The sequence below is a fragment of the Antechinus flavipes genome, chromosome 4 (genome assembly GCF_016432865.1).
Source record: "Antechinus flavipes isolate AdamAnt ecotype Samford, QLD, Australia chromosome 4, AdamAnt_v2, whole genome shotgun sequence".
Taxonomy (NCBI): domain Eukaryota; kingdom Metazoa; phylum Chordata; class Mammalia; order Dasyuromorphia; family Dasyuridae; genus Antechinus; species Antechinus flavipes.
In genome coordinates this window covers 187,968,417-187,993,265 of record NC_067401.1, presented here as the reverse complement: position 1 = coordinate 187,993,265, position 24,849 = coordinate 187,968,417, and the positions used below count along the sequence as shown (strand labels likewise).

Here is a 24,849-nt window from a genome sequence, read left to right as displayed (position 1 = left end):
TGTTTAAATTTCCTACTTCCATCCATCCAATAGACTAAAAAGAAAAAGCTTGGTAACAAATATGCAGTTAAACTGACATTCTAAAAGCACGAGATTATCCTTTTCTCTCCTTCCCCTCATTTTCTTTCATTTCCTTCATTTCATTAATAATTTGATTATAAAAGTCTGTTTTATATCATCATGTAGCTGATGAAAAAGCACTCTTTCTCAGGGAGGGGATGTAGCTCAGTGGTAGAGCGCATGCTTTGCATGTATGAGGTCCCGGGTTCGATCCCCGGCATCTCCACTTGCTTTTCTTTTCTCTCTTCCCTTCTAGCCACACCCTTTTACAATTGAAAAATCCAAAAAAATTGGAGTAAGAAATGCAAACTCGTGCTTAAAAATGCGAGTAAGCAAATAGCCCACCCTGACGTTAGGAGTGACTGCTTCCTGTTGCTCTTCGGCCTCTGCGACGTGGCTTCTTCAGTTCCACAACCTTTAGCAGACTGCCCTCCCAGGATTTGCCAAAAGACTCACATGCGCAGACAGGATTTGCGCAAAGCCCCGCCCCTAAGTTTAACATTTCTCTCGGCCTCTTACACTTCCCTTCTTCCCATCTCTCCTCCGCACAGTACGTCTGCGTGCTCGGTTTTGGACTAATTTCCTTAAATACTGAGTCGAATAAGGGTGCGATTGAGGCCGCTTCACTCTCCTGGGTTCGCTGCCCTCTAGGAGGACTTTTGCGGTGCCCGCTGTTTCCCATAATCTGATTTGACTTGAAACGGGAGGAAACCGTCTCAGAAGGGGGAAAATAGGAGGGGAAAAACTGGGACTAATGGTGCTGTAGGGCGAGAAATAGTTTAACATTGTTGTTAATGAAGGGGTGCTGGCAGGATACCAAGGGAGGTCTTTCATAGCCAGCAGGGAGTTCACCTCCAGAAGAAGCGTTTTTTCCGCTGGTGCTTTTGTTCACTTGGGAAGAAAGGAAAAAAGAACCCGTTAGTTTGGCACAACTTGATACTTTTTGAAAAAAGCAATTGGCAGAGCCAATACTCAGCTGCCCGGCTAGCTCAGTCGGTAGAGCATGAGACTCTTAATCTCAGGGTCGTGGGTTCGAGCCCCACGTTGGGCGACTAATTTTTCCCCTGCACCTACTCTTAAAAAAAGTCTTTTAAACTCCAATACTGATAGATGAAAAACACTAGCGCCCGCAGATCTTTAAATTTAGTAGACTATAATCTGCAGAAGATTGAACTTTTGAAATTAAGGCAAGTAGGTAAGCATTAAGTGACATGCATAAGTGACACTATTCTCACGCAGTTATCAATCTTGAAGAATCAATACGATAATATTACAGCTTTCTTCCATTATTGATATAATTAGAAACTTCTTGTTTCTAGTTTTCGTAGTGAAGTGGTTATTACATTTGTTTTACACATAATAGGTCTCCGGTTCTATAATAGTCTAAAACAGCAGCTTTTTTTTATTTTTCTCCTTACCTTTGGTGTCAATACAGCCGCCAACTTACTGTTTTTCTTCCCTCTAGCAGAATACTAAACCCAGGAGTTAAATTACTAGTATTTGCAATTCTAATTCAATTCATAGCAAAGTCTCATTGTGCCATTTTATGCCAATATTACATATGCATTGGCCATTATACTAAATATTTTATATTCGGTATCCTTTTAGGTTTTGTGTATTAAATTTTTCTGGCCCTATTGAGATTTACCTGGGTTTCAAAGAAAACCTCATTTCAAAATCATTTTTGTTGTCTCTACAAACCCCACTATTTTCAACTGCCTCTTTCTCTTCTCCCGTGCACCCTCAGTTCTATGGGATTGTTGAATCGTACGACTTTGTTTTTACTTAATATCATCTCGCAAAAAGGAACAATATCTTAATTAAGAATTTTTGTCTGGGGTTTAAAGGAAGATAACAGTGGGGGCAGATCATTTAAGGTGCAATGCAAAACTAAGGTGGCATATCCTGGAAAATGTAGAAATTTCTTTGTTACTGAAGAAATGAGGATGAAGAATGCAGCTACCAGAAGGGGAGAAATCTTATGTATAAACTGGCAGTATTGGGCGCTGCCTCCCACTTCCATCCCCACCCCTTCCCTTCCTTGCCTTTAAGACTAGAAATTGAGTCTTACATACCATTGTGACACAAAGAAGGATAGAAAAGAAAAAACAATGATCCAAGTCCCCGCCTTAGCCTTAGTGTCCTCTAAGACAGGATAAAACTGTTAGTGTCCTCTAAATTTCACTGCCCTAAAATAAAATTTCCCTTCCCACTCCCCCATCCTATGGTATAGGCAGCACAGTACAGTGGAAACAAACAAAGGCTCTGATCAGATGCTTCTGGTGGGATCTTTGGTAAGTCATTTTAATTCTCTTGGCCTCAGACCCTTATCTTCAAAAAAGGGGAAGACTGTAACCATATCACTTCTAAGTTCTCTTTTAACTCTAAATCTAAGATGTTAAAGGCCATGTGAAATGGAAGTAATCAATATTTAGGCTACTCATTGCCAGATACACATAAAAAACAGGGTCTAGTTTTCAATAAGCTCAAAGGGGCTCAAGGAGCATACAAACTGTGTAAAAATTATATGTATATTTGTCATATACACACACACACATATATATGTATAATATATATATGCAGATAAATTGGAAAGTCAACAAAGTGAATTACGATTTCGGAAACATTGCAAAAGTACAAATGGTCATTACATAATATGCAAACACTTTCTTGTTATAAAGATATGAATACTTTTCTGTCTGCCTGTTTAGGTAGGTTACAGGGTCTGCCTACCCCAGGAACATTTTTTTAAGGACTCCTTATTTATCTTAATCTAGCGATGTTTTGGGGCTATGAGTTGTTTTGATCAAGGACTACAACAAAGTGGGTACTTTGTTTCTCGAGAAGTCCTTTAATACTACTCTTAACCAAATCCTTCCAACAGGTTAATTTTAATCACAGCCTCTAAATAAAAGAAATGATTATTTCTCTCTTGTATTAATAACTAATTATTGAATCAGGACCAAGGTTTTTCCCCTTTTCTACTTTCTCATCCAGAAATCAATCAAGACTATTCCTGCTCATTGTGTTTACTCAGATAAGTTCAAGAAAATATGGATTGTCCCTTTTGTCAGACAGGTGATATTGAGATTGATAAATCTCTTTGTCCAAGACTTGGGTAATGACTTGGTCATTACCCCTAAGACTTCATTAGAATTGATGGGGTAAAAAATTAGTAAAGCAAAAGAAGTAAAAAAAATAAAATAAAAAAGCAAAAGAGTAGGTCCTTGCTAGCCAGATGAGCCATTGGGGGGGGGGGGGGGGAAGGGGAGCCTTGACAATAGAGTGCCCTTGTCCCTTGTTGAATTTAAGTGGGCCTTTGTTGCCTTGGAACCTTTTAAATTCCCACAGTTATTCTCTGAAGCAAGCAGAGAGGGGCACTTACTGAATTATTTTAACCCCATAGTTACTATATCCAATTGTGATGCTAAGGTATATATGTCACCCCAAGGTTACTTCTTTTCAAGGTAAGGCTCTACTCTCCCCCTCCTTAATAGCTAATTTATTAGAAACTTAGCCCAATGAAAAGAGCATAATAAAATTTTTGCCTCTTGATTTGTAGTTGTCTAGGTCTACAAATTATTTTGAGACAACTGACACTACCCAGGATTCCCAATATCTTTTTGGATACCATCAAAATTTCTTATAATATTCTATTGACTACCATCCTAAAGAACACCTACTCTGCCAAGGGCATGTAAACTGAGTCCACCGACATGTGGAGGTCTTGACATAGGAGAGTGACAATCTTTTATTAAAATGTTAGTTGTTAAGAAAATGAGTCATTACCCAGGAATCATTTCCCTCTAACATTTTAAACATAACAGAATAAAGGAATTCTTTAAACGTAGAGAGAGGGATAAAGGAAAGAAAAATTGCCTAAAGCCACTTCCTCAAATTAAGTTTTTTTCCAGCCCATTTATTAAATCTCACACTTAGAAAACTGCCTATTCATCTCATGTACAGTATAGTATAAGGATTCATTTTTTCCCTTCTGTTTTTAAGAAGCTATAATCTTATGTTCCAATAAAAATTTTTTTTTGCTTCCTCTGGAACCCACAGGTGATAGTTCCAGAGATTAAAATGATAATTGCTATATACCTAGCTTTCCCCTTTACTCTGTTCTTGGCAAAAGGCAACAGGGTATCCCCTAAAAGAGTGCTGTTCAAAATGCTGTCAATCAAGGCTTTATCTTAATAGTGACTTTTTAGAAAAAGACGAAATAAGCAGAAACGATTTTAAAAAAAAAAAAAAAAGCTAAAGAGTTTTGGAGGGAAAGTGCAAGTCCTGCCAGGGGAATTACGGAATGGGGGCCCATCCTGGCAAAAGACAAGTGGACCCCAAGTGGGAGAGGATGCTTCAGCTTAGGTCTCGATTTCAGGGCAACTGTGTTTCCCAGCTTCGGATGATCTATCTCCCTCGGGCCGCTCTCACCTCTGGCACCCCTGCCTTTCAGGGATCTATCTTTGTAGGCTTAGGGACGGGTACCTAGGTACCACAGACTGGAAGACAATTGTCTGCCACATCTCTTCCGGTCTGGAGTTGCCCAAGCTTGGGCTCGGAAGGGGTGACTTCCACCCTCTCAGTTCCCTGGGGATAAGATGTCTCTCTTGTCAATCACGGTCCTTGAGATTTCGCTGAGTGAGAATTAACTTTGGATTCCTGTCCTGACCAGCTCAGGATCCACCCCGCAATGATGCGGAGACAGAAGTTAAACATCATACAACGGATTTCATTATCTTTTCAGTGACAGTTTATTTTCTTTCCTTTGTTCCTTTCGTGTTAATTCTTCTTTGTATAGTCTGGGAACTCCCTACTTCCCAATTAGTACTCGATGTTTATGTGGCTATTTATAACGTTTATCTGTACAGCGGCTGAGGTTAATTTCTCTCTGAAGACTCTGGTTCGTCCTTTAGCTATATCCAGGCAGCCAACAAGCATTTTTTAAACTTCTACCGTGTACCAAGATACTGTGCTAAGGACAGAGGGTACAAAGAAAGGGAAAAGGACAATCCTTGCATCTAGAGAGTTCCCAGTCTAATGGGAATAAATATAAATAAAATAATGACATTTTAAGAGTCTCACTTTTTCCTTCCCGGAACTGTCTCACTTTGGTCATCTTTGGATCCCCCAGTCTTGTTCTCCATTTTAACATTTTTAAAAATCCCTTTGGATCCCCATGCGGAGGTTGCTATGACTGTTATGGTCTCGCCGATCTCTGCTTCACGGAGAGTTTTCTTGTAATCTTTTCCTACAGATTTCCCTCTGGAAATCGCTGTGACATCTGCTCTCAAAGATCGTAGGCTTCACGTCTCTTTATTAACACGGCTCTTAAAAACGAATCTGTCACTTGAATAGGCTAAAAGGGAAGGCTGTACTCGTCGTGTCAGGATGGCCGAGTGGTCTAAGGCGCCAGACTCAAGGCACTGCCTTCCTCTCTGAGTGTTCTGGTCTCCGAATGGAGGCGTGGGTTCAAATCCCACTTCTGACACATACAATTTTTTAGTTTAAAAAGGGTTTCAATAATTTAAATATGTATCTTTAATGAGATTTTTTTTAATTTTTAAAATTGCTACAGAACAGTACACGCTTTTTAGTTTAAACTCACTTAAGACACTGCCAACCTGAACTAGACTCATTTTAAACCTTTAAAAAAAACTTTTTAAAAAACTATCAATGTATTTTATTTGTTTTTTTTTAATTTTTTAAAAAATAATTATAACTTTTTATTGACAGAATCCATGCCTGGGTAATTTTTTTACAACATTATCCCTTGCACTCACTTCTGTTCCGACTTTTTCCCTCCCTCCTTCCACCCCCCCTTCCCCATATTTAAAAAAAAAAAAAAACTTTTTTGAAGATAAGTTTTCTATCTTTTTCCCCCATAGATAGGTATCTATTTCCCCCCCCCCCAATTTAGACGCAGAGACTATTTATTGAGACTTCCCCTGGGACTCCCCGCCTTTTTTCTCTTTACAAGGCCGGGAGTCTCTGGATGTATTCAAAGGCTAGATGATTTAACACCTGCTGAAGACTTTGAAGGCCTTTGGTCTAGTTTGAACCTAAGCCTTTGAAGGTTCTGAAGTATATATTACGTTGAATTGCAAATTCGAAGAAGTAGTTAGTATTCTGATCTGAAATCCCTTATTTCATTTTTTTGTATTCTGAACTCCTAGTAAAATACCTCAAATCTTCTAGGTCATTAATAAAAGTTAGATGGACTTAAATTTGTTGAAAAAGGGAATAGAAGCAAATCCCTCCTCTTAGTGTGTCATGAACTCTCTTGAGAGGAGCTTTAATTTCTCCATCTGTAAAACGGTATATTTGCACTATATACAGTGTGAGATGCTACTGATTCCATCTTATACCATGAGGTAAGGACAGTTCTTTTTAAGCCTTAAAATACTGTAAAAATATTCATTTATCAGTAAGTCAATAATTCTTTATTAAATGCTTATTATGTCCAAATACTATAAGTGCTATGATACAAATAAAGAATTAAAATGACTTTTAGTATTATTGACTCTAAAATTTTGTCAACGAGGATTCAAAAATGAGAGGCTACATTTTCCCTAATGAGTGATGATTTCAGTTCACTTGCTACTCAGGTCTAGGAGATCCTTTCTGTTTCCTTATTTTTCATAGGCTTCTAAAGAAATTACTTCTCAACATTAATTATGCTGAGATCCAGAAGTCTCATTCTCATTCTCAGCTCCACAAACCATGTTCTAAGACATAGAGAGATTTAACCTGCAGCGCTAAAGGGAAGTTCATAGTGTAAATAAGTCAGATTAGACAGAAGGTGAAACAGAAGCTAGCATGATCCCAAAGCAGAAGACAGAGCCTGGTTTCAATGATTTAGGGTGATTGGGGTCTCAAGCTCTCCCCTGGCTGATCAGGGTCTTCCCAAGCTCCATGGAGTTGTGAGAGAGCCTGTTTTTCAGGTTGGGCCATTTCTAAGGCAAATCACCCCCATTAATAGCCAGATGCCCATTCAAATTCAAGCTGAAAAAGCCTTCAAAGCAATTTCATTTGGTAGATCCTGGTCTGATCAGCTCAAACTGTCCCAATCCCCATCTTCCACCAAGATCTGCTCATATAATAGGTTTCTGTTTACTCATTTCTTTGCAAAAGGTCAAAAGTAAAATGCTCTGCCTTTTTAGTATAGCTACCAGGACCCTGCCTGCTGAGAAGGATTCTCTTTTCAGTGCCAGCCTCTATTTCCCTAATAGGACTTTGCCACTGAGGAAGTCAGTCCTTAGCAAAGCTGACATCTCATCCAAGAATAAACTTTCATTTTTGCCACCTAAAACTCTTCAGGTTGGTGAATTCTTTCATGAAGGACCTTTGACCAAAAGAGGATTTCCACAACTAGAACCCCATCATTGTCACTGCCCCCAGCCTTAGATTTCCAGTTGAATGAGACCATTTAAGTTCCAGCTACTAGGAGTGGTCCTGGACTAATTTTCAGCTCAATAGAGGGTACAGCTGATGTGAGTGAACTCTATAGAAACAGTGTAAAATAATCATTGAAACCATGTCCCCTTTGATCTGCAAAAGAAGAGATCAGGATTTTCCAGGCTCCAAAGAGTCTAGAGAGAGGACCTGATCTCCCAGGATGAGAGAAGCAACATTATTCAAGGACAAATCAACTCCCATTGATCTTTTGGTAAGTCACATCCTCATTCAGGAAATTCTAAATTTTCATTCAATTGAGAAATTCTGATTATCTTTGATTATCAATTCAAACCGCCCCAGATTTACTCTTAAAGTGGGTCTTTGCCAGTCATTCTTTACAAAATATTTCTTCTTTAAGAAATAGGTCCGCTAAGGGAAAAGCCTCTTAGTGTAAAATAAAACCTTTTTTTTTTTTGTCACAGCCTTTGGGGTTACCTAATTTTTTCCGCTTCTGAATCTGTCTGCCTCCGAGCAGAAGGGATCTCATTCATTCATTCATACACCTCATTCATATATCTCATCACAGCTACTCCATAGAAATATCAGGTCCAGATATCCAGCTAAATGAGATTGACGAGGGGAGCCCCAAAACTCTCTCTTTCCCTCTCTCTGACTTTGGGAATGAGCCAAGAGGTAAAGTACTTGAAGCTCCTTGAAGAAGAAAATCTCCTTAAACACTGCCACTGGAAAGACCCTGTCCGAGGACAAACAGCTTCATTCTGTAATCTAGGTTGGGATAGCTCAACTCAGAGTTGGAGATACCAATCCCATTGAATTGGATAAACACCCATTCAAATCTAAGATTTTCTCAATTCCAGCTCAAGCTGAAACCCAGCTTGTAGATAAAAAGAGCCGACTTGGAACTCTACCCACTAGCCTCCACTAGCCCCCTTTGGCTTGTAGTCAAAACTTCTAAACTCTTTTAAGAGCCGGTCTAAAACACTCTCTTTGAAAACAGAGGAGTTAAAATGCCAAGGAAGCTCTTTCTTCCTGGCATAGCAAACTGTCCGCTGAAATATTCTCATCCAGCGCTACCTTCTCTTTATCTCCCTCACCTATTTCCCTAACGAGACTTCATGCCTCTCTGTGAGAATTTCTCTAAATTTTATTTCTCTGCCAGGACTTCTCCACTAAGGAATTTAGCCTTCCTATTCGTGCATAGCAAAGAGGTTTATTATAGGAACTTCCCAATTCCTATAATAAACCTCTTTTATCAATCTATTTTTCAGGTTTGTAAATTCCTTTATAAGAATCTTTGTCCCGCCAGAAGGGGGGCTTCCCAAAACTCCCTACCCATGCACCAAATCCCAAGATGGTGTAGGGAAGCCTAATCTCTTCATTTGATTCCCTGACCACCCTAAATCTAGATCTCATCAAGATCACTTAAGTTCAAGCTAAGTAGGGAGTGGTCCTGGGCTATTTTTAATGAAACCACTTAACTGCTCCAAGGGTGGGCTTCCATCAGAGGAGAGTTTCAGAGTTCACTCCAAAAGTCAAGGACAACAGTTTCAGTGTCCCCCGTCAACAGTAATAGAAGTCACTTTAAGACTGAAGAACAAGATTAGAGTATTTTAAGGCATAGGGAAAGATGAAATAATGAGTGATTAGATTATGGTCAAAGGTATTTGGAACTTTTGAAAATGGAACTTTAACACTGTGATTTAAAAAGTTCCAAGAGACATAGTTTGTGGGTAATTTAATTTTATTAATAAGGCCAGGATGTTTATTAATAAAAGGATGGTCATTTGGCCATCTCTCTTAGATCAAAGACCCCTCATTGAGGTGGATTTAGAATTTATATGTCCTTCAAAGAGTAGGTATTTCTGAAGGGATGACAATCAACTCTGATAGGTTAATAATGAGAAAATAAACATTACAATGGCAGGCATGATTTATTAAAATGAGGGTGTTAGGGTACAAGACTTGGATCACTCAATCTTGGTCAAAGATATATCCATTTCCATATCATCTATCTGATAAAAGTTAGAAGAAACACTTCCCCAGACCTGCTTAAGCAAACACAAAGAGCAAGAAAGCATCCACTAACCCAAACTTAGAATTTGTCTGATTGGATTTTGGCCTTGATAAATCTTTGAGATTTCCCACACTGGTTGGTTTCTGGATGAGGAAGTAGAAAAGGGGGAAAACCTTGTTCCTAATGTTGAGGTGTGAGAAATGAGGGGTGAGAGATACCCTAACAGCAATGGAATCTCCAGGCCGGTGTCACAGGTTTTTTGCAAAAGAATTATACAATTCGAAGTCCTGGAGGTTTCTGACAAAACTTGGGTTTATTACACTGAGAAACAATTTCCCAGACTGCTAGTTCCAAAAAGGAATTTAGCAAAGGTTTGGAGTATGGAGTTAGTTTTTATTAGTCTTCTATGGTTTGGGACTAGGGAGCAATTAAGAGCTGATTTTCAATTCAATAAAGAGTGGTGATTATGCCCCAGGCCAAGATCTCCAATTGAATTGTACGTGGAGATCACCTAGGAGTTTCCTCTATGAATAGGAGGGTGGGGCGGCTCCCAGTTTTCGGAGTTCTCTGTTTACCCCTGACGCTCTTTCTTCCACATCCCTTACCCCAACCCCATCTCCATTACCCTCTTCTGCACATTGTTCAGAACAGGTTCGCAGAAGAGAAAGTTATCTGTCAGGGTGCTGGAAGGGTTATTCATTTCCTTTGCTTTTGCCACTTCTGCCGGTTCTCCATTCCTTACTGTACCCCTATCCCGCAACCCGGTGTTGTCTACACCAAGTTCCCCTCCTTACTGAAAAGTGGAGCAGAGACAATTAAGCAAATAGAAGACAGAAAAAAAAATACAGAGACTAGAATGAAAGATACAGGATATAGACAGGTGAATGAAACGGGAAACTGAGGACTTCTCAGAATAATCACTTGATAATTCCACATTTAGCACTAAAGGATTGTTAATCGTTAGAAGACTTTCCAAAAGAAACATTTAAGAGATAACTGCTTAGAGAAGAATGTGACCAACTATTTAATGGCCTGGAGATATTCCAGAAGTCTACAAACTGGCTAATCTCTATTTGTTGATTGAGAGAAGCCTGAGGTAAAACCGAGCCTCCTTAAACTATTTAAATTGACTATTAAATACCTTAGAAGCAGAACAGACTCCTTTCTTTTGAAACAAGTCTTGCATAAACCAAGACCCTAGTGTCACAGAAGTCCACATATAATCCAGAGACAAATAAAAGAATAAAGGTCGAGTTTGCCAATGATTTTAGTGGGTGGGCGAATAGTTTCTGTAATTTTTTTTTCTCTGACCATTTAAATTATCTCACAATCTTTGTGAGACCGACCCTCCTGACTCTGGAACTTTAGCAAGAGGACTGTCCATTTCTCGCGAGATCCTAATAAAACTTCTGTTCTTCATTTTGAGATATTTCTAAGTATTTTTGAATTGGGGTTTGCCGTAGCATACATAAGTAATGTTTCTTTTTATATAAGAGACGAGGAGAAGAAAAGAAAAAACACAAAAAGACAACAAATGCAGTTATTTCTCAAAAGTACTTGCGCCCAACGTGGGGCTCGAACCCACGACCCTGAGATTAAGAGTCTCATGCTCTACCGACTGAGCTAGCCGGGCTCTGGGAAAGTAGTTTGACTCACATATCTCAGGAGGCTGGAGGATTCTCCATTAGTTCAAAAAATTTATCTTTTTTGTTGCTTTCTCTATACTCATTTCCTTTCTAGTGCTCCCACATTATCTATAATAAGGTGGGGGAAGGAGTGAAAACACAAAGAAAACAATCACTTAAAACGGGGGAGAGAGGATAAATGAGGAAGGAAAAATTTTGTAATGTAAACTTTCAAAAGTTGTTTCCGCCCGGTTTCGAACCGAGGACCTTTCGCGTGTGAGGCGAACGTGATAACCACTACACTACGGAAACCAACTGACTACTCTGCTTTTTTTCCAAGCCCTAAAAAGCTTTATCGAGTTTGTTCTTCACTATAATTTGCTAAATTTAAAGGAAATGCTTATTTGAACTGTTTCCCGGGTTTTTTTGCTTTTTGTTTTTCTCAAATCCACGGACCAAATGTCATCTCTGCTTTCGGGCCCCCATTTCAATGCATTTTAAGCTCGAAGCTCGACTTCTTTGGAATATGAAATCTTTAATGCTCTAAGCTCTCACACCTATTCTTTTTCCATTCATTCCTTTGCAAAGTTGCAACAAGCATGGACCCAAATGGTTTCCAATAACTGCCACAACTTTATGTCTTTCAGTCCCTTAATCTTGTTTTTTCCACACACAATTTCTTTCGTGAGGTTCATTTTAAAAGCAACTGACCTCTCCCCAAAATTCCTCCGCAGCGAAATCGCCCAGAGTCCTCCTAACCATAAAGTCCTTGGGCTAGAGAGACCGGAAGCTTACAATAACGTAGGCGTAAAATTCCCTACTCGCTTTCCAGTTCCCCAAAACTTAACTCCATTTCCGGTAGCTGTCGAGAAGAGCTGCCCAACAGCTCCGTTGGGGGCTAGAGTGTCTACGACGCTAGCAAGATTCTAAAACGCTTTGACGGATGGCTTAGAACAGAGTCATCCTTCCTATTCCCCTCCCTCCTTCAAATTCGTATATTCCATTTTGGATGAGATGGTAGTGAGTTATTTTCCAACGAAAGAGACCGCTTTGGCCTCCTTAATAAGTACCATAGAGACTTGAACTTTCTATGCCCGCCCCTGCTTCCGCTTCGGGCGCCTCTTTCTAGTCACTTCCCGTTGGCTTAGAGTGCGAGTAGAAGAGAAGGGAGGGGTGGGACAGCCCAAAGCAGGAGTGAAGGAGTCCCAAGTGGAAGGAAATGAATGTGAGACGTAACCCGGAAGTCACGAAAAGGATACAGGAAGTGAAGGGGAGGAGTTAGGTGTAAGGGGAGGGGGCCAGATGAGGAGGGGGAAGGGGGAACTTAGGTAGAATTTGCATTCAGAACCCAGACGAGGTAAACAGTCGAGGGGACCAAAATAGTGCTATATTCCCTTCTACAGCGTAGGACTTGGGGTGGGAAGGGCTATTTATCAATTAGGTTTGGAAATTAGAGCTCCTTTCTTGTTGGAGCTAGAAACTGTGTATTCGATAGAGTGTGTGTTGGGGTCAGGGTGTCTCTGTGGTCTCCGTTGGGAGTGAGGAAGAGATAGGGTCTAGAAAGGGAGGTTGGTTGTAGCGTTTAAGGAGGAGTCTCTCTTCCCGACTTCCCTAACCCTTTGCTTATAACCTTCCCTGATTGATTTGAGACTAAGATGGCTGCCGTTGCTATGGCACCCAACCCAGTCCAAACCCTCCAAGAGGAGGCAGTATGTGCTATCTGCCTGGATTACTTTACTGATCCCGTGTCCATTGGCTGTGGGCACAACTTCTGCAGGGTGTGTGTGACCCAATTGTGGGGTGGAGAGGATGAGGAGGAGAGGGAGGAAGAGGAAGATGAAGGAGAAGAGGAAGAAGTGGAGGCAGTGGGTGCCAGTGGTGGGTGGGACACTCCTATGAGAGAGGACGAGTACGAGGGGGATATGGAAGAAGAAGTAGAGGAAGAGGAAGATGAGGAGTTTTGGACCAATAGCATCAATGGCCCTACCTGGGACAACATGGATTATGTATGGGATGAGGATGAAGAGGAAGATTTGGACTACTACTTGGGGGATGTGGAAGAGGAACTAAGGGGTGAGGAGGAGGAAGAAGATGAAGACGAGGAAGTGTTAGAGGAAGATGAGGAGGAAGAGGAAGAGCTAGAGCCAGCTACCCCTCCACCACCAGCCACCGCTCCTAGGCGTAGATTCACCTGTCCCCAGTGTAGGAAAACTTTTCCACGTAGGAGCTTTAGACCCAATCTACAGTTGGCCAACATGGTGCAGGTAATTCGGCAAATGCACCCTGCGCCTCGGAGAGGAAGTCGGGGAAATGAACAAGGAGTATGCCCCAAGCACCAAGAGGCCCTTAAATTGTTCTGTGAGGTGGATGAAGAGGCTATCTGTGTGGTATGCCGAGAATCAAGAAATCACAAGCAACACAGTGTGGTGCCATTGGAGGAAGTGGTGCAGGAGTATAAGGTGAGAATGAGAGAGGGATATAGTTTCGGGGTGGTGGGATGAGGTCAATCTTATTTCTTCACCTTTATATTAGAAGACAAAGATAAGGAAAGACCTACCTAGAGAAATAAAGTGATTTCTGCTTTCTGCTACTTTCTTCAAGTTACCTCACAAGTACTGTTATTTTAGTGATCCCAAGAACTCCTAGTGGCAGGGATGGAAAATTATACAAAATTAGGACAAAAACAATTTGGGGAAACACTTTAAATTAAAAGTTAGCTGATGACTATTCATTTGTCAGATGTAATATTGTAATACTGTAATATTAAATAATAAGGGCAAGGTGCTTTTCAGACCCACACTTGCTTCATTCTCTGGGCTTGCTGACCTGTTCAAACTAATCGGATAGTATATACTGAAAAGCAAGAAACACGATGTCTTTGTTGCTTTCAACATTAGCTTACCTGTTTTTTTTTTTTTTTTTTTTCTTTTCTGGGTGACTTCTGATTGAGATCTCACTTTTACATTCCGATTGATACTGCATTTATTCCTGGGCCTGACTGTGTTTTGTTGAACTTGGCATTGAAGGGTTAAGTTATAATAGTAAATTGTATCTTGAGGCCAAGTTGGGTTTATCTAAATATCATGATCCCTGCACATAACCTAAAACTGTAAACTGCCTGAGGGGGGTGGTTTTTCTTTTTTTTCTTTCAATCTCCCACACTACTTTGAACTGCACCCTCCATAATGGTATATAAAAACTAATTTCATTAGTATTGGTATTGGTTCTGAGAGTAAATTGAATTATTGCCCACTCTCTCCAGACATAACTCCTAGCAGAATCCTAGGCCTGAATTTAAGTTCCCTTGGCAATATGTTATGAGTTTTACCTATATAGACTTGTACTAAATACCGTATCAGAATTTCATTGGGAAAGAGAAGGATACAAAGGACAACATATGATTCTTGCTCTTGACAAACTTTGTTGCACAGAATGAAATATCATATCAACAGCTAGGAATTTATAAAAAGTTGTAACAGATTAATAATTATGAATTACTAACTTAATATAATTATTGTAAAATATTTCATCAAAAACTGTAAATAAAACTATTATGAGAGAAATGTTTTCCTTTTTTACTTCATAGAATTTTCATTCTCTTTGACTCTGAGGACCACCAGTAGGGTTTACTGTTGTGTAACCATCAAAGTAGATGAGAGAGAAGAGGGGAGGGAAAACACGAGAGTAGAAGATTGATAGATAATAAATGCATATAATTTGAAAAGGGTTGAGCTGTCAGTGGATTTTCATTGGTATCACCCATATGTTCTTGTTCTGGCCATGCAATAATTCTTTTTAAAGAAAAAATACCTTCAGTTAAATTGTTCACAAAGAGTATCTCATTTAGGCATTGTGAAAGTGAAAACTGGAGAGCTAAACTAGATCTGATTTTCTAACTCTTGTTGAGAAATTACCTTCCTATTCCTTTTACTCCTAACTTTAAATAATCCAAAATAAAACAAATGTCCATTAAAAATAAAACTGCAAACCTAGGACTTACAAGCCTTTAAAGAAGTGTGTCAAGGTCTTCTCCCTTTCTGGGATGATGGGAAGAAATGTATGTTTGTGCAGACTGACTTTATAAAAAGAGTACTGAAGCCATATGATTCCAATGGTGACAAGGACTGTAAATTGCCAACCCTTTATAAAGTTAAAAGTTGCAGGGCCTCAATAAAGGAAAGAAGTGAGAGGTAAATGTAAATGTAATACACTGCCGTTTTTGCCTGTTTGTGAAGTTTTTTTTTCACTGCCCATAAAGGGAAGCTGAGTATTTTATGTAGAGATAAATTATAATGTATTTCTGTAAAAAATATATATATTTGTCCCATTCCTACATGTGACAGGCCAAGCTGCAGGGTCACGTGGAGCCATTGAGGAAGCACCTGGAAGCTGTGCAGAAACTGAAGGCCAAGGAAGAGAGGAGGGTCACAGAGCTCAAGGCAGGTGTATGTGATTGGGAGGATGGGCACAGTCCAAGGCAAGAGTCCTCTTTCTAAAGAGGATGGGTAGAAGCAGAATTTGAAGAAGTCAGATACTGGTGAGATAAGGGAACAGGGAGGGAAGGAAAGGGTCCCATAGTGGGAGATAGAGTGGCAATCAGGGGCCAGATGCTGCTTTAGAGAAGAATGGAAGTTTAGTGTAGAAAATGTGATACTAGGAGAGTCTTTGTGAGCATATTAGGGAAGAGGGATTGAAGGGTAGAAAGACTAAATATATATATATATATCTAAGTGGGTAGAAGAGGCCTTGGAAATCATCTGGTCCAGCTTCCCTGTTTTACCAATGAGAAAACTGAGGTTCAAAGAAATTAAGTGATTTTCCCATCATCACAAAAATGAGAAGCAGGGTCTATGGACTCTTGGTGAGTACTCTTTCAGCATGTTACTTAGAAACCTTTGATTTGGTATCCCATGGCAAGGGCCAGGATTAGAGGAGAGGGGTAAAAGTGAACTCATGATATATGAACGGCCAAGTGATTTCCTTGTCCCTTTTTTATTTCTCCTAGAGTCAGATGAAGACAGAGCTGGCAGCGGTAGCATCAGAATTTGGAAGATTGGCACGATTTCTGGCTGATGAACAAGCTGGGCTTGAACGGCGTTTAAGAGAACAGCATGAAGCCCAGTTAGGGCGAGCAGGAGCAGCAGCGGGACGCCTAGGAGAGCAAGCTACACAGCTAAGTCGACTGTTGGCTGAGGCACAAGAGCGAAGCCAACAGGGGGGACTTCGGCTGCTCAAGGTGAGGGGCAACTTCAAATTCTATTCCATATCTAACTATCCATATCCTCTTCCTTTGTTCTCTTTAATCACAATTCTTTCTATTCCTGCTGTTTTTTTCCTTAGTCAGCATTTATTGAAAATCTATTAAATATAATCATTAGTATGTATTTATTTGCCATTCACTGTGAGCAGAGTGAAGAGTCATGGTCTTTGCCAGTCTAAATTAGAAAATTATAAATGTGTATTTCTGTGGTCACATTAAATTCTATAGCAATTCAGATCAGGAGGAGGTTCGGCCCTGGATGGTTGATACTTTATAGTTAAGTTATTAGAAGGAATTGAAAGTTGCTGAAAAAACAAGTCTAATCCCTTTTCTACACAACAGCCCTTTAAACATTCAAAGGCAACTATGTTGTCTCCTCTGAATTTTCTGTTTTCCAGGCTAAATATATCCCCACTGACTGTAACTAATCTCATACAGCATAGACTCAGGACCCTATTCCATTTAATTAGATCACTTAGACAAGATTGGTTTGTACTAAAAAGCATTTTAAAAAGACTTATTTGTAGTTTAGAATTTACAAACTTAAAATTGTGGAATATATCTAGCATAAGAACTGGAACTCATGGATATATCTATTCAAAAAAACCTTTTTAAAAATGGAGTATGAAAGAGAACAGAAAGTTTTTAAGAAGAATTTCTTTTAGGTCCCACTAGAATTCATAGGAATCAAAATGTTTGCTTCAGTATATAAATGTAAAGGCCTGTTTCCCAGCATGTCTATGTAACTATAGTTTGGAAGACGGGAACTACTTAAATTCAGAGAAAAATTTAATTTCACTTATTTTGTACAAGGCACTATACTCTAGGTTCTACTGAGAAAAAGAAGAGTAAGGCATAATCTCAGATATGGAAATAATGGAAGTTCCTAAGTAAATAAAATACAAACTAAAATCCATGAAAGATCTGTAAAGAAAAAAAGTGTAATCAGAGTTCAAAGCAGGGTAAGGCAGAATTAGGAATGGTTTTAGAAAGAAGGTGAATTGTAAGGCTGAGCTTGAAGGATAGGTAGGATTCTGAATTGGTGACATGTAGAAAGTATTATATAGTGAAAAGCTGTACATTACAAAAGTGAAAAAAATTAAGGGCATGTTGGAGTAGTAGCTGAATCCATTTTGATTTTAGTCAGTGTGTGAGATAAACTTGGTAATTTAGAACCAGTTAGTGGAGGGCCTTTGAACATCTAGTGAAGGAATCTGGGCTGAATCCATTGTATCAGGAATGCTTAGGGGTCACACAGGGCTTGAGGTAGAAAGATTGATCTGGCTTCAATGCATGAAATGAATTGAAGAGGAGAGAGACTAAGATCCGTTTTTAAGGTGGGGGAAAAAACAGGTAGGCCTAGTCTCCAAGTAGTGACCGCGTGGTTACTTTATCCCTGATATGTGGCCATGGATTACTTTATCCCTGACCTCCAATTTCTTATTCCTGTAAAATGGATATATAATAACTATACTTATCACTTCACAGACTTCTTAGAAAAGTGTTTTAAAAGCAGGATTCAATTAAATAGAGATGAAGAAAGAGGACATTTCAGCCATGGATAACAAGTGCAATAGATTGGCGATAGGAGTGAGTTTATTGGAGGTAACAGTGAATAAACAACCTGATTGATGCCAAAATAGCTTGACAAAGTAGTTTTTAAATATAATTGGATAGTAGGACTTGATTATGAAGGACTTTGAAAGCTGTACGGTATCAAAATTTTGAAGATAGAATGGATTAGAAGATCAATTAGTTCAGATTTCCCTTTCTGCCTTTTTTTTTTTTTTAAACAGACAAATCACTGATATCTTGGATTAGACAATTTGCCCATAGTTAGTGGCAGAATTTGAACTACAACCCAGGACTTCTCAACTTAGTGTCTTGTTCCTTCATACTCTTTAATACTCATACCATGCTAGGCTATTGTAAGATATTATGCTATATAGAATGAAGTGAATTATGATTTATGATTGATTGCAGAAGCTAACTGCAAGACTTTTATAGTAAACCTAAACTTCATCTAGGAGAGAAAGTATGAACAATGGAATTATGTTTAGGAATCTGAGAGGCATTTTTTAAAAGGAGGGTGTAGGAAGCTTCCCACAAATTGGCTTTAGTGATTGAAGGAGAGGGAAGTATCTACTTTAAGTTTAGCAATTTAGCAAATTTAGCAAACTCTGCTCCTTTTTTACATCACATCATTTCCCAATATACACCTCCACCTTCCTCCATAGTAAACTCTTTGAGAGCAGGAATTATGCTCTCTTTTATCTTTGTATCTTTATATATAATAACTGCTTAATAATTATTGAATCTAGTAGAATTTAGGATCTTAGAAGGATGATAATACTTTTTGACAGAAATTAATATTCTGAAAGAATAGAGGAGGGCTGTGAATATTTTTAATGTTCACTCACATTTAGGAGGCAGAAGAAAAATGATTAATGGAGATTGAGAAGTATCAAAAAAGGAAGACTGCAGCATCACAAAAGCCAAAGGAGTAAAGTATTTCAAGAAGTGTCATCAGTATTAAAGTCAAGGAAGAATGTCTTTTAAACTTCACAAAGGAGGTTATTAGTGGCTTCAGAGTAGTCTCAATAAATTTATAAGAATGGAAACTGGAGTATCAAGTTAAGAAAGAAACAAAAATGTCAAATGTGGAGCCAATAGATGCCAATCCCATGTTTGAGGAGTGAGGCAAAGAAGGGAAACATTGGCTGGGTAGAAAGAATAGTTGGGTCATCTAAAAGGTATTTTCTTAAGACACAAAAGAAAGGAGAATATGGAAAAGGAGAGTAAAGAAGCTATAAATGATTAAGTAGCATTTAAGAGAAATGGGGTATAGCATTTAGATGGAGGAATTATATTTACAGAAAAGGGAACTTAGGCCTAGTGTCCCTTAATTTCATTTCAGGATTGGACTAGATACTCTTTCCAAGGCCCAATTCATTCCTGACATTCAATGTATTGGTCTAAATGTGGTAGTAAAAGGAAACTCTTATCAGATGAATCCTGTAATTCAAGGGGCAGAGATCATGCAGTAAGTGAGGGTAGGAAATTGGAAGTTTAAAGGAGAAATATATTAGAGAGTCAAGGGTAAATAAAAGAATTGCCAGAGAAATAGATGTTAAGGTAAGATTGGACAGCTTAAAGCTGAACTGGGGCCAAATCTTAAAGGTTGTGCTGCTTTTAGCAACTCTCCTTGACCTTACAGAGAAATGGAATGATGATAGTGGTTGAGAGTCATGAATTATCAGAGAAGTTGGGAGAAGAGAGAAAGGTAAGAGAGGCATTAAATAGGCAGTTATCTGTGACAGATTTGTTTTTTCCCCAAGACAGCTTTTCTCCAATCTCAGCATTTTTCTGGGCTACTTTCCCCCAATATATACTTAGGTTTCTGCTGTTAAGATGAATCTGTATTCCATAACATAATTAGGAAGATAAACTCAATGTTGGGGAAGGGATGAGATAGCAAAATCATAAAACACATTCTAAAGTAAATAGAAATGATACCTTGGAATTGTATCTTTTGGATTATGTTATTAGTAATTTTAGTATTACTCATTATTGTTATTATTCCCCTACAATATTGTGCATCTTAAAGGATTGGTTGTTATTAGGTTGTCTTTCCGCAGTAGGAAAAAACTAGGATGATTCAGCCTAAAGAGAATGGAGCCAGAGTAATTGACATGAGTATTTGAAGGCTTATTTTACAGAATGAAAAGTAATAGAATTAAATTTCAATAGGTGGGATATTTACTCAGACTTGAGAAAAGGTTCTAAACAATAAAATACTGGACCAAGTAAATAGGAGATGTGACATTGCTTTTTTTAGGTCCCCTTAAAGATGGAAAAGACCCTCAGTGGACATGGGTTGAATAATGGGAGGGATAAGGGGTTGGAGGAGATGAATTAAAAACTCCTCCATTTTCTCAAACATCCCCAAAGTTGGTCTGTTTTGGGTTAGCTATCTAGGGGGATAAGGAAAAACAACTGTGAAGGGCTGACTTTAATCTTTCTTTCCCCTTCCTTATCCTCACTTTTTGTCTCTTATTATTCTCAGGATATCAAGGAGACTTTTAACAGGTAAGTTTGTATTCCTCAATTTCAGAATACAGATTTTTGTTAGGACCAATGCATCTGATTTTCTTGGCCCTAACTGTCTTACATACCCTGTTAATAAGCTTAACCAGATGTTTAGCTCTTGCCTTATCCCGTTTCCTGGACCTATATATATTATCCCCACCCCCTGAATCCTTCTCTTCTCAGGAACTAAATGTTCTCTCTCAAATCCCAGTTTTCCTCCCCTATCTTTCCCTTTCCTTTCTCTTCCTTTATTTTCCCATGGGTACCAACCTCTGATCTTCTCCCAGGTGTGAGGAGGTACAGCAGCAACCTCCAGAGATCTGGTCCCCAGATCCCAGTCATCCCCACAGTCATGACTTCTTGACAGATGCCATTGTGAGGAAGATGAGCCGGATGTTCTGTCAGGCTGCCCGAGGTACAAGAGCATTCACAAATATTCTTCCTTCATCCCTGTACAATCTAGAGCCAGAATTTGGGGAAGGTATATGTATATTGATAGAATTGATGGGAAAGGAAGATATATAGGTGATCACTTGGATTTTAATGTAGGCTACGTAGGTCCTCAAAAAATGGTTAGAAGTTGAAGGATATTCCTTTAGGACAAGGATAATATTCCCTCTGCCCTTACCTTCTGATACTTTGGAACTGTGGACAGAATATAGCAATAATATTTCAAAGCCTGTATTAAAATTATGCTTAAAAAAAAAAAAAGGAGAAGTTGAAGGATGCAACTTAGGATTGGTTCTTTGAAGGAGAGTAAGAATTTTGAATAAAGACACCTAGGTTGGGAAAAGGGAAGAAATGGGACTGACCCAAGTAAACTTGAAAACCATCCCTTTCTTTTTCATTCCAGTGGACCTGACTCTAGATCCTGATACTGCTCATCCAGCTCTAGCCCTGTCACCAGACCGACGTGGGGTCCGTCTGGCAGAGCGGCGCCAGGAACTTCCTGATCACCCCAAACGATTTTCAGCTGAATGCTGTGTGCTGGGTGCCCAGGGCTTCCGTTCTGGTCGCCATTATTGGGAGGTAGAAGTCGGGGGGCGGCGTGGCTGGGCTGTAGGGGCTGCTCGTGAATCAACTCGTCACAAGGACAAGGGAGGACCAGCAGTGGGTCCTGGGGGTGGTAGTGGGGATGCCACACCATCCCGCCACCACCATCGCCGCAGACGGCCCCATTTGCCCCAGCAGCCAATGTTTCAAAGGGAGGTATGGTGTGTGGGCACCAATGGAAAGCGGTACCAGGCACAGAGCTCAACTGAGCAGACACCTTTGAGCCCTGGTGACAAGCCACATCGATTAGGGGTATACTTGGACTATGAAGCAGGACGACTAGGTTTCTATAATGCTGAGACTCTAGGACATGTACATACTTTCTCAGCTGCCTTTTTGGGTGAGAGGGTCTTTCCCTTCTTCAGGGTGATTTCCAAAGGTACTCGAATCAAACTGTGCCCCTAAAGCATCCCAATGCTTGCTCTCCCCTCCCCCAAACTTCCTTTATCTTGGAAGAGGTTAAGGGTGGGTCCTCAAGCTGGGGAGGTTGGTTTTCTTCTGCATCCCTATTCTTTTCTCCTATGTTCCCACCTCCGGTTTTCATCTTCTTCCCTTGTCTCTCCTCTCAATCCTTTTCTATGGTTGGGTCTCTGAAAGAAAAATTGTTAATCTGCTTTCCCCATTTTCTACCTTAACCCTTTCCAATTCCACCTGTATTGTTTTACCTAAATGAATTTTATTTAGGGAAGGGATATTGTTGTTTTGTTTTCTTTAATGGTATGAGACCCTTTCCCATCCTCAAATACCTGTCAACTGTCTGTAGCTGAGAGGGAGAGATGGGAAGGCTGGATTCCTCCAAGTTGTCTCAGATCAAAACCATATTGGTTTCATCCTCATGGTTTTGTTCTTTTTCACCTTAGATTGTCTCCACCTTTTTTTTTCTTTTCTCCTACTCACTTGCCTCCATTTTCTGAAGGGGAGTTTGTCACCAAAAAATATGACTATATTCTCAGGCCCAGATTTCCCTTGCCCCTCCCCAGTTTGCAGCATACCCTACTTGGCAGCCCACTAGGAGGTAGGGATCAATTTGATCCTTTGAGAAGTCTTGGGCATAGTCTATATTTTTCTAGAACCTTCCACTTAAAATTTGAGAGTAACCCTTGCTCCACCCCATTTCTTAGCCTCCTGCCTTTCTCTGTACTGCTCTTTAGCCGAGGTTGGTTGGGGGGGGGGAGGGAATTGAGGGGTGGGAGTGGAATTCTGTGTAGAAATGGACAATAAAAGTTTACTGTTTATCAGTTGCATCAAGTATGATTTTATTTTGTACCTTCTGGGTTAAGATGCATTCTAATTGCTTTAAATTTTTAATGCTTTTCCTTATCCATATTACCACTTACTTTGCCACTATAGTTAAGATTCTTCCAGTGAGTGCCAATCTGCATGAAGTAGCGAAACAGCAAATAACTGGAAGAAATTGATCATGTAAATCTGGTTTTAAGGAGGGTGGCCCCATCCTACAAAGATCACTCATATAAATGCTATGAAGCAAAATGGGGACTTCTCATTTTTTTTGTTTTGTTCTTTGGATTTCCTTTTCCTCTTTTCCCAGCTTCATCCATGATTACCTTCGTTTTTTCCCAATCATTTTTGCTTTCGTGTGTCTCATTTTCTAAACCAGGGGTCCTCAAACTGGCCTGTGGGCCAGATGTGGGCTGAAGACGTTTATCCCCCTCACTCAGGGCTATGAAGTTTATTTAAAGGCCCACAAAACAAAGTTTTTACTATAGTCCGGCTCTCCAACAGTCTGAGAGACAGTGAACTGGCCCCCTATTTAAAAAGTTTGAGGACCCCTGTTCTAAACCTTACTTCACCCTACATCCCCAAATTCTGCAGCTAAGGTCTCATTCGTTTCCTGTGCCTCACACAATATCCTTTGGGGGACAGGCAGAAAAAATATGCTTAGGGTATGTGCAATGTGCCTGTGATGTCAAGTTCAAGAGAAAACAACTAAGCACCTCCCAAACAGAATTGTGAACTATTTAAAAATAAAACAGATGCTAACTTGTAATTTTCTAAGCCAATATAACTTTATATATAGAGATCCATTTCCACTTGAGCTTCATACCACTGTTGTAGTGTATATATTGTTTAAGATTACTTCTAAGTAGTCCTTATAGAAAATCCAGGTTTTATCTGCAGTTCTTTAGGGGAATCTGAATTAGGTTCTGTGCCAATGTCAGGTTCTGCTCCTTGCTGCACTTGTTAATCAGCGCTGCTTTGTTTCACTTTGGATTCTGGGCTGACCTGAAATTGCCAACAAACCCGACAGTTTCCAAAAGCTGGAATCTTCAAGTGTCAAGTCTTAAGTTTCTAGAATGGGGGACCCAAGCCCTGGATGTTGTAGTTTGCCTAATGTTGATACATCTTTAGAATTCCCTAGATTCCACCCAACTACTTTGTTTTTAACCAAACACAAACTCTAGCATTGCTAGGAATATAGCCTAGAGGGCCACTCTCCTGCTCATGGATTTCTGTCATTCTTTGTAATGGTTTTCTTAATTACTTGACCTGACGTGAATTAAAGGATATGGTTATACAGAAGCTGAATTATCTGCTTTCATTCAGAAGGAAATCTTGGATCAAAATAGGCCAATGTTACAGAATTACATGATACACTCATATGTGTTTCTATACTTTATTTGTAGCCCACCCACCTCCCCTAAGCAAAAAAAAAAAAAGCCTTTACTTCCAACTTAGCATGAAACCTTAATATATTTCAGTTTCTAAGTCATCAAAGTTTGTCATTGCTTGAATTTTACAAAAAGCTGGGTGACACACAAAAAGATAATATTTATTGCCTACCTGGGAAATGGAGGGTCTATTTATAACCTTGTGTTAACTAGCAAAAACAAAACAAAAAAACCTTGATTGATGTCTGTGACCCAAGCAATGTTACACAGTAAGGAAATCACAATCCAAACCCTGATCTTGATACCAATTCCACTGGTATTTTACCACTATGCCATTTTATTCCCTCATAAGGAAAAGGCCATCAATTACTATCTACCAAAATTACATTTGACTTATAAATTACCTTTTATGAATAGCAGACAACTTAAGTCTCCATTCTCCTCCCCTCACACCTTTGTCAACCCTACCCCAAAAGCCACCAGAAGGGTCTATAAAGGTGCTTGAATTATGGCCACTGAGTTGTTGATTGGATTCCAGCTAAACACTAGTGGAAGGTTTTTATAAAGCATTCAAATAACCCCAATTCCCTGTACTTACTTAAATGAGACATTATCATGGAAGTAACAATCCAATAAAAACTTCAATTTTACTTTGAAACTACAATTGGGTGCTTATTAACTCATCCTATATGTTTCATT

The 24,849-nt window shown here is 39.5% G+C and overlaps 1 protein-coding gene and 5 non-coding genes across 6 annotated transcripts; 4 read left to right on the top strand and 2 right to left on the bottom strand.

Moving 5' to 3' along the window:
* Positions 1–214: 214 nt before the first annotated feature.
* On the top strand, positions 215–286 carry TRNAA-UGC (transfer RNA alanine (anticodon UGC)). Its single transcript has one exon. It is a non-coding gene; the product is annotated as a tRNA-Ala (tRNA).
* A 752-nt stretch (positions 287–1,038) lies between these two features.
* On the top strand, positions 1,039–1,111 carry TRNAK-CUU (transfer RNA lysine (anticodon CUU)). The gene has a single exon. It is a non-coding gene; the product is annotated as a tRNA-Lys (tRNA).
* Positions 1,112–5,445: 4,334 nt separating this feature from the next.
* Positions 5,446–5,551, top strand: TRNAL-CAA (transfer RNA leucine (anticodon CAA)). Its single transcript has 2 exons — positions 5,446–5,483; positions 5,506–5,551. It is a non-coding gene; the product is annotated as a tRNA-Leu (tRNA).
* Positions 5,552–11,053: 5,502 nt separating this feature from the next.
* Positions 11,054–11,126, bottom strand: TRNAK-CUU (transfer RNA lysine (anticodon CUU)). The gene has a single exon. It is a non-coding gene; the product is annotated as a tRNA-Lys (tRNA).
* A 231-nt stretch (positions 11,127–11,357) lies between these two features.
* TRNAV-CAC (transfer RNA valine (anticodon CAC)) lies at positions 11,358–11,430 on the bottom strand. The gene has a single exon. It is a non-coding gene; the product is annotated as a tRNA-Val (tRNA).
* A 993-nt stretch (positions 11,431–12,423) lies between these two features.
* Positions 12,424–24,054, top strand: TRIM41 (tripartite motif containing 41). The gene is made up of 6 exons (XM_051996055.1): positions 12,424–13,577; positions 15,462–15,557; positions 16,124–16,354; positions 20,445–20,467; positions 20,755–20,882; positions 21,321–24,054. Exons 1-6 carry the CDS (start codon positions 12,774–12,776, stop codon positions 21,923–21,925), a joined length of 1,887 nt encoding a protein of 628 aa, XP_051852015.1. The 5' UTR covers positions 12,424–12,773; the 3' UTR covers positions 21,926–24,054.
* Positions 24,055–24,849: the final 795 nt, after the last annotated feature.

Excerpts from the sequence above, each read along its gene's own strand:
- TRIM41 (XM_051996055.1), top strand. The coding sequence starts at position 12,774 with ATGGCTGCCGTTGCTATGGCACCCAACCCAGTCCAAACCCTCCAAGAG. Across the intron at positions 13,578-15,461 it reads AAGTGGTGCAGGAGTATAAG|GCCAAGCTGCAGGGTCACGT; the intron begins GTGAGAATGAGA and ends TACATGTGACAG. Across the intron at positions 15,558-16,123 it reads GGAGGGTCACAGAGCTCAAG|AGTCAGATGAAGACAGAGCT; the intron begins GCAGGTGTATGT and ends TATTTCTCCTAG.